General features: G+C 42.9%; 1 protein-coding gene across 2 annotated transcripts; it reads left to right on the forward strand.

Moving 5' to 3' along the window:
• The first annotated feature begins 556 nt into the window (after positions 1-556).
• Positions 557-4750, forward strand: LOC123452681 (pentatricopeptide repeat-containing protein At5g64320, mitochondrial-like). Of its 2 annotated transcripts, none has more exons than XM_045129385.1 (2): positions 557-3006; positions 3873-4750. In XM_045129385.1, the coding sequence occupies exon 1, from the start codon at positions 666-668 to the stop codon at positions 2826-2828; it is 2163 nt and encodes a 720-aa protein (XP_044985320.1). In that variant the 5' UTR covers positions 557-665; the 3' UTR covers positions 2829-3006; positions 3873-4750. The 2 variants fall into 2 exon arrangements, with proteins under 2 accessions (XP_044985320.1, XP_044985319.1); XM_045129384.1 differs by lacking the exon at positions 3873-4750 and adding an exon at positions 3258-3450.
• The last annotated feature ends 4589 nt before the right edge of the window (positions 4751-9339 follow it).

The following is a 9339-nucleotide window of genomic DNA, read 5'->3' on the forward strand; positions in this document are numbered from 1 at the left end:
GAGTGCGGCACGGCAAGGCGGCGCGGCGTGCTGACGTGCTCTACCGAGGCATCCCGGCGAGCAGAAACGCAGGGCACGCGACCATGCGGCAGGTGTGGGATGCGTTTCCTCTTTTCTAGCTCTCCGCTGATGGTATCTGAATTTCCTTTTTCATTCAGTCAATGTACCAGTGCGGCGTTCATTAACAGAATGCCAGAGCCTGCCTGTGAGTGCTAATTGTTGCCTGCGTGGAGCTTACAAATAGTGCAAACCAGACCTGATGCGCATATATCGACACTGTTATTGCATAGCAGTCGCCACACCTCATATGATTTGACCCATCCCATGTGTGTGATCGATTGCTTCAACACCATGAAATGCTTGGTGAAAGTGCCTCGCTCATGCAGAATTCTGTGGCTTGCTCCTTTCTTGATCCACCCATCCATAGTTCAGTGATCCTGTATTTACATCAGAAATACTACTACATGTACTTGTACGGTACCGTTCCTAGTGTAACAGGTTGCAGTTTTTGGGACCACAAGTGTTTCTGGTTTCATTTGTTTTTTCTTGTTCTTATTTCAGCGGGGCACAGGATTGCAGTTGGCTCAAAGATTCTAACTCCAGCGTGAATCCATGAGTTGCTCCTTGTCAGTTTAGCATGATTCTGTAATCATGTAGTTGGCTCCATGGCTCTGAAGGTTGCATCCTGCATATGGTTTTCAAGACTGCGCCTGTTGTCGAGCAGGCTAACATACTGCTCTTTCTCAGATGTGCCTGCTTCTCGTGATTCTGGGGGTACAGCGGGGTCCACTGAGTTCGAATCTGCAATCCGGTCGCTCAAGAACAATCTCCAGCCAGAGATACTGACCCGCTTTCTTGATTCTACTTCAGATTTGAACTTGTCCCTTCGGATATTTAAATGGGCATCGAGTCAGAGGATGTTTGCTCATACGGTTGACACATATGCCTGCATGATCTCCAAGCTCGGTGGTGTTGGGAATTGTGATGAGATGGACAGCCTCCTAAAGGAGATGGTTAAATTGAATGCTCCTGTATTGGACAAAATCTTGAACGATCTAGTTCAGTTCCTGAGCAATAAGAACCGGTTCGATGAAGCCTTGCTGGTGATTCAGAATGCTTGCTCTGGGAAGCTCAAGATGTCAGTGTCATCTTGCAATGCTGTGCTATGTGGTTTGGTCAAGGAAGGGAGGGGTTTGCGGCCATTCATCCGCGCGTACATGGAGATTGTGAAGGCGGGAGTCCTTCCTGATGTGGAAACCTTGAATTGGTTAATTGAGGCATTGTGTGAAGCTGGCAAATTAGATCTGGCACTGATTCAGTTTGACAGGATGAGCAAGAAAAGGTGTACTCCTAATAGCCATACTTTCAAGATACTCATAAAAGCACTTTGTTCTCATGGCAGATCAGGTGAATCAATAGAACTCTTTGAGAAGATGGTGCAGCTGAGATGCATCCCTGATGGCTGCTTTTATGTTCAAGTGCTGCCCCTATTCTGTAAATTCAATAAACCCAAGGAGGCAAGTAAATTGCACCAAATGATGAAACAAGATAGCCTTCAGTTGGACCCACATTTGTATAGTGCCTTGATAAAATGTTTGTGTGAAAACCAACTATTGGATGATGCCGTCACAACATTTAAAGAAATGACAGCGTCAGGTCAAGCACCATTGACAGATACGTATGTGAATGTTGTAGATTGCTACTGTACATTATCCCAGTTCCACAAAGCTGTGAGTTTTCTCGAGGAAAATGATGTCGCAGAAACAGAGCCATATAATGTACTGTTGAGAGGGTTATGTGTAACAGGTTCTCTGAGAGATTTAGTGAGCTATTTTGAGAAATTTCGTACAAGGGGGCTGGTTGATCGTCGCTCATGGAACATAGTTATCGCTCAGTTCTGCAATGAAGGGAACATTAGAAGAGCATTGGAGCTTATTGGTAGAATGACAGTTTCTTCTTTTACAGCTGACGAGAGTACTTATTCTTCTGCTGTATCTTGTTACTGTCGGTTAGGGTTTTACAGAACAGCCCTCGATCTGTTCAGAAGGGCCAGTGTTAGCAATCTGGTACTTAATTCAGAATCTTTCTCGCAGCTGATAGAAGGCTTGTGCCACATGGAGCGGATCCAAGAAGCTGCCGAAGTTTTTAAATATCACTGCAAAAGAGGTTGCAGCCTTACCAGCAAGGCACTTGATATACTAATCGAAGGGAGTTGTATGGCTGGAATGATACGTGACGCAATCAGAATGCGTTCACTAGCTGTTTGCACTGGCACTTCTTGCACATTGTCAACTTATAACACAATTATCCATGCACTACTGCATTTGAAGAAGGAAAAGGATCTGTTGCTTCTCCTTGCACAGATGCTGATGGAAGGTTGTCTATTGGACAGCTACACATACAATGTTCTTGTGCGTTGTTTCCTCACCAAGGAGACAATTCTTGAGGCTGCTCTGTTATTCAACAAAATGGTGAATAATGGCTTTGTTCCTGACCAAGAGACGTTTGAACTACTAGTCTGTGATATGGCTGTGTTTTCGTTACTAAGCAGGGTTTCAGAAAGTTTACTGAAAGTGGTAAGTATAGATGGAATGGCGAGCCCTAGAATTTCTAACATTATCATTTATGGCCTTATCAAAGAAGGCTTCAAGAGTGAGGCGTGTAAGTTTCTGGATCAAATGCTAGACAAGGGATGGGTACCTGATTCGAAGACACATCGTGTGTTAGTTGGCACCATTGATGGAGAGGAGGCTAGAGAAGTCGACAATGCCTTCCAAACAGCTGATGATGACACTGTGAGCAACATACTGTTAGAGGGGCTAGAATGAGAGTCTGGAACCAAAAACTATTTCTCCATATTATGTGCAGTATAACAGGCAAGGGAGAGCCTTCTCAAGTTTTCAGGCGGTTACAAATATGTGTTGAGATTAAATGTTGGATGCTCAATTAGCTTCAGCTCCGACACCAAGGTTGTTGAAACTAGGAAGATGGGCAGCTCGCGAGATGGTGAGTGACTAATGTTATTTGTAACATCATTTAAGTTTCACACATTCGTTGATGTTGTAGTCTAGTGCTCTATATATTTGGTTTATACTCATTACATTTTGTGAACGTACTAGATTTCCTTACTTAAGATACTGCAAAAGTATATATGTTTTGCTCAACAATACTATCTGGACATAAGTCCCTGCGAAGAAGATATTCTGATCAGTATGGTAGTTCATTCATCCTGATCAGGATATTTTCTGCACAAGCAGGTATTGTGCCATGGCGCGATTGCGTCACCGGCTCAGCGGAGAGACAGTAGGTGGTGGAAGGAAGATATCAGTAGATGAGAAGAAGTTTTGAACATTGTTGGATGAACGAGTGAAATGAGGGGCACTTTGGGCAATACGGAAATACAGTGTGAAATTCGACTGGCACATCAAGAAATTTTGGACGACTGATAAATAGTGGCATGTTTTTCTGCATAACGCGTGCGCATGCCTCAAGGAAGAAGAACATTCCATTAGTTCCAGATTTCACGTGAAGCAAAAAAAAAAAAATCGTATACGTCGCCTTCCTTTTCTTTTTTTTTTAGTTGGAATACTCGAATTCCATTACGCAACGGGTCCAGCAAGATCGCTGGCCACTAGGACGTTTACATTGTTCGGCACAGTCTCCGTCCATAGACTAGCTCCCAGAAGAGTTTATTTTATTTCTGCGAGTCCACCATCTCCAAAGCATGCATGCGATCAGGACCTGATTTTCCACATTGAGCTTGAGAACCTCGTTCACCACTTCTCTTGCGTTAATAGTTAATACAAGTGCACAACATCACACGCAAATGTTCCAGGTCCAACTCACGCCATAGTTTCTTTACTTCCTTGCAGCGGATGAACAAGTGGCAACCATCCTCATCCGCTCTCTTGCAGCAAACACAAAGAGTCTCACACTGAGTGCCCTTTCGCCTGATGCTCATCTTGAATGGCAGACTATTACGAGCCATTCTCCACATGAGTTGCTGTACCTTTGGCTGACAATGTACCTCCCATATTTTCTTCCATTCGACCTCTGGCTGTCTTGGTTCAGACGTGGCTGGCGACTTCACATTATCTCTGTCGTCAATGACATAAACCTGGTACGCCGATTTCAGAGAGAAACGGCCTTTACCATCATAATGCCAAGTTGGGTAATCCTCAAATTCTTCCCTGATGGGCATGGCCAAGATAATTTTTGCATCAACCTCCCTGGTACGTCGCCTTCCTCCTGCTACTGAACAGTGCGTTCAAGGCGGTTATCGGGCCGGTGTGGACCTGCACATTTTGGAAGGCTATGTGGCGCACTGTCGTTAAAGGATGGCGTCTCAAGCAGCAGTATCCATTCGCCCGTGGCAGTAAATTACGTGGCGGCTGGTGTTTTCTTCGTACTCTCGGTCATGACCGTACTAGCCACGACAGATGCGAGCCATCATCCTGGGGCACTTGCGCCTGCGCCTTCGTCTGGCCTCTCCTAGGAGCAGCATCCAAATTGGAACTACTCTGAGGTGCTAAGATAAGACTATTGTACATGCTCTAAAATACTCCCTCCATTTCTAAGTATAAATCTTTTAAGAGATTTCACTAGGGGTCTATAAACAAAGTAAAATGAGTAAATCTACACTCTAAAATATGTCTATATACATCCTTGTCAAAGTCTTGTCAGATGTAATTCAGCTTTAGAAGCAAACCAGAGCACTCCTGCACGACAACCTCAACGAAATTCCCCCTTCTCTTTGTCGACTGCTAACTATATGTGTCGCCGACATTGTACTGCCTTCGCCACACTGCGACGGCTCTGGCAGCCATGAAGGCAATGATAGATTGCGCGTGGTACTATTGTGTGTAACTGCCCACGACGTGGTGGTGTGGTGGAGACTGCGAGAAAGAAGAGATGGGCACGGGGCGTGGTGGTCTGGTGGAGATTGCTAAAATGCATTGGTTAGCGCTAATGGCATGGTGGGTAATTAAACCATAAAACGTGTTTGATATGTTGGAGCGATAAAGATCAGCAGATTATAAGATTTGATGGATGAGATGAATTGGTTCTCCGCCCTTTCGTGCTTTTATAGGGGTAGTTGATAGATTCTTCCTATTGAATATTTGGCTGGTTAAAATTTAGGTGGAATGTGTTATCTCGTGATTTGGTTTACTCGATTGCTTTGTAACGTGTGCTCGTGCTTTTAGTTTCTGTCGGCACACACAAAAGAGAAGTGGCCTTCGGTCGGGGTGGACGTTTCAAAGTAAGTTTAGTTCCCTTGCCTGTTCGCCTTGCTGGGCGAGGCTAGCCTTGCCGACGGAGGCTAGCCAAAACGGCTTGCCAACTACATCGAAGGAAAAGCTGGAAACCACAGGTAACGAGGCATGATCATCTAGGAATCAAATAATTAGCTTCCTTACTAGGCTGGGCAAGGCCAGCGCTTGCCAAAGATACCCAATACCCATATTGTCTTCTTGTCACTTTTTGGGAGTTTGGCTAGATGGGGTGCACGTTGACCAAAAAAAGAGAGAGAGATAACGAGAATGAGGCAGCAAAGAGATGAACATGGTCTCGCTCGTGGATCGAGTGGGTCTCTCGAGAGCGAGGCCGCGTCAGAGACTGCGATCAGGAGAGCCCTGATCAAGAGCGCCGCCATCATCCTCACTTCGCCACCTACCCGCTTCCTCGATATGATATCTATGTCATGAACTTTTTTTGGAACTTTTCACAAGCTTCAAATATGTACATCTGGTTTTGGGTCATTGAAATTAGGGTACAACTTTCATGAGGATGGGGGCATGCGCCCCCCCCCCCCCCCTCCCTCCCAAAAAAAATAAAACCAAAAACATGTATAAGTAAATCATTTATAGCATGATTAAATTTCGTGCATCTTAAGCATATCGGCACCTCAATATTTTCTCTCAAGCTCCTTGATTGTTTGGACTTGCTGATTAACCACGGCCTATGGGCATCTCCTATAAGTTGAGAGGACAAAACTGTATACCAGTTTGCTGTACAGGTGGAGGTGGTACCAGCGTATGTGTTGCCAAACAAAAGCAAAACATAGTCAGCTCCTCGGCAAGCAACAGAAATGAAGTAGCAATGAAGAGCGGGACGCGAGCTACTCCACTTACAACAGCATGTACAGTTAGATATTGTATTACGTCACGAAAATCAAGTCTGATTTTAAAAAAGAAATAATTTCCAATCCTAAAACAAGATTCACGGGAGAACACTCACATAAATTAGTCCCTGTTCGGTTACACCCCCTTCCAAGGGGATTGGGGTGAACTGGAGGAGATTTTGACTTATAGTGAATTTAATCCCCGTCAATCCCTGCCTAATCCCCTTCATTTCTCTGTCAACCGAACAAGTCCATAGGAAAATCTGGCAGCCCATCTGGATTTCCAAGCGTGTGACATCTGTTCGATCTCGCGATGAGAAGACCATAGAACACTGCTACAATGAATACTGTCAAACTGGGATGCCACCGTCTGTAATTCATAGAGCCCGTCGACGGTATTCTCGGGTTTTCACGTGTTGGGTCTGCGTTTGCCGCTGGGTGGCTGGCGTATGCGCTATGCCTTGGGCGGCTGGCGCTAACCTGGAATACTCCCTCCATTCCCTTATACAAGGCCACAATGAAAAACATATTTTGCATCTATACAAGGCCACTAACATTAAACGAGGTAGAAATTAATGATGTTTCCTCGTACTAGTAACTTATTTGATACTTGCATGCATGTAGTCACAATGACACTGAACTACTTCCCAATAATTTCTTCCTTGCATGCAATCGGCGTATTAATGATCCCGCTAAACAAGAAGAAAAGTTGGCTTATAAAGTAGTCATTAAATTTTACCTTGGTACCTGTAATTTGAGTTTGTTGCCTTGTATAAGGGAATGGAGGGAGTAATTAAAGTGCGAATGCACCTAACATAATTAAAGTGCGATTTTTTAATAGTGTGATTTAAAAATAATTAAACAATTTTAATTCCATATTAAAAAATTGAACATCTGCGAAAAAGAGCCCTGATCCATACTAAAGTGTGATTTTTGTATTTACATTAAAACAACATTCCTAGTGTACTTGCAAAAGTGTTGGCCCTGCATTCCAAAAAGTTGTAGAAACATATATTTCAGAAAAAAAATTACATAGTGTATTTAAAAAATTCAACATTTACACTAAAATGTACATTGTATACTGAAAAAAATAGACGTGTGTTGAACAAAAAAATAAACGATGAAAACTGACAAAAAGAATAAACAAAGAAAAAAAAATAGAACAAAAAACCAATAAAAACGAAATGAAAACAGTGAAAGCTGAGAAAAAACAATGAACCATGAAAAAAACCTAAATAATATATAAATAATCTACAAAGAAACAAACAGAAAATCTAGTGAAAACCGGAAAAGAAACAGGAACCAAGGAAATCATAGGGAAAATTAAAAAAAAAAAATCAAGTGAAACCATGAAAGAAACAAAGAAAACCGATGAAAAAAGCAAAGAGAAAATAAAAAAAAATCTGTGAAGGTGCAAAAAAAAATAAAAAGTAAAAAAAATGAGAAATGGAAAACGGAACAAACCAAAGGATTGCATAAGGATCGAGCGAACGAGAAGCCAGCGAAATGAAAAAAATCCCAGCAAAATGGGTCGACCTAGTAAATTGTTCTATCACGCGTTGAGCGAGCCAGCCCACAAGGCTGAGCTGTAGCATCTCTGCTCTCCTTTTTCTCTTGGTCGCATCGCAGCCGTCCATTCGCCACCGATTGAACCGTCCATTGCCTGTGTTGTGATGTTCTCACAACAGATGTCATGAGGTGATTTATCAAGTGTGGTTGGGGCCAAAATGCGTCGATGGATTCTGGAGACAAGATTGGGAACAAGCGGTGCGAGACACACGATGTATTCAAGTTCGGGGCCCTCCGTGGGAGGTAACATCCCTAGTTTTGTCGGATCAAGTATATAGGAGAATAGTAGTACAATAGTGCTCCTTGAATTGTTCAGTGGAGGAGGAAGAAGGAGCTTGCTTGCTCTCTCTGACTCTCCTGTAGGTGCGTGGGTGCGCTAAGCTAGAACTCAGGGATCGCCCCTAGCTAGGAGGGGAGCTAAGGGGTTTTATAGGTCAACCCCTCAGCTCTTACAATATGCAAGGGTAATGGGGGTGGGCCTCGATGCGGTCTCATCGCCTGTAGGGCCCACCGACTGTAGGATCCGTCGTTGAGGGGTCCATCGGCTGGCGACTACTGTAGCCATGTGTCAACGGCGTCATGGAGTAGGTAGGCGCACACCTGTTACAGGGATGGACCGACCGGTCAAGGTCAGTGGTACCTGCAGCCCTATAGTCAGGTCATGCTCCCGTCAAGAGTCTTATAGCCACGCGCGCTCTGTCAACGGGTCATGTAGCCACACGGGTTTGTGTATATGGTCCAGCATAATGCTCACAGTAGAAGTTTCGGGTGAAAATGATTTATGTCGTATTTTGAGCAAATTAAAATTACCAATACTATCTAAACGCTACTATCCATGATTTTTTTGGCTACACTTTTTTCTGCTTAAAATACGAGATAACTCATTTTGTCCTGAAACTTTGAACGTAAGTATTATGCTAGACTATGTTTGTCGCAAAAAAGTTTCACATTCTTCTGACTTTTTACTATCTTTGTTTTTGCCAAATCATATGCCCCTAGACCCAAAAAAATCTGTATTGGTATTTTTTTCCTAACTCTTCCACATTGTATGTTTGGACGAAAGAACGATAGAATCTATATAATTATGCATTTTCCTAGAGCTACTTCTTAGTTAGTGATTGTTTACTACTCGCTCCATCTGGAATTAATTGCCGTAGAAATGGATGTATCTGGAGATATTTCAGTTTTAAATACATACATTTTTATCCATTTATGCTAAAAGTAATTTGGGGTGGAGAAGTAATTTGAGGGAGTAGTTTATTAACTGGTGGAAATTAAACCTTAAGAGTAGGCAGGGGGTGTGCTTATCTGATTACATCATACCATGAAAAAAGGGAAACTATAGTAGAGAAAACATGTAATAGAATGTTGCCAAAAAGTGTAGTAGATAAATGATAGAAAATGCAGCAGGGCATAGACAATAAAACATTGCAAGAAGGTTGACCAAAGGTGCAATAGACAACAAGTCAAAAAATCATAGAAATACTCTAAAAAGTTGCAAAAAACACACAATCCACAAAAAACACGGTAGAGACAAATATTATTAGAAAAATACAAGAAAACTAAATATGACACTTAAAAAAGAGAGACTGAGATACAACCCTTGGAAGTAGCACCACCATATACTAGGGATTCAATTAGTGTGGATC

The sequence above is a fragment of the Hordeum vulgare genome, chromosome 5H (assembly GCF_904849725.1).
Source record: "Hordeum vulgare subsp. vulgare chromosome 5H, MorexV3_pseudomolecules_assembly, whole genome shotgun sequence".
Lineage (NCBI taxonomy): Eukaryota > Viridiplantae > Streptophyta > Magnoliopsida > Poales > Poaceae > Hordeum > Hordeum vulgare.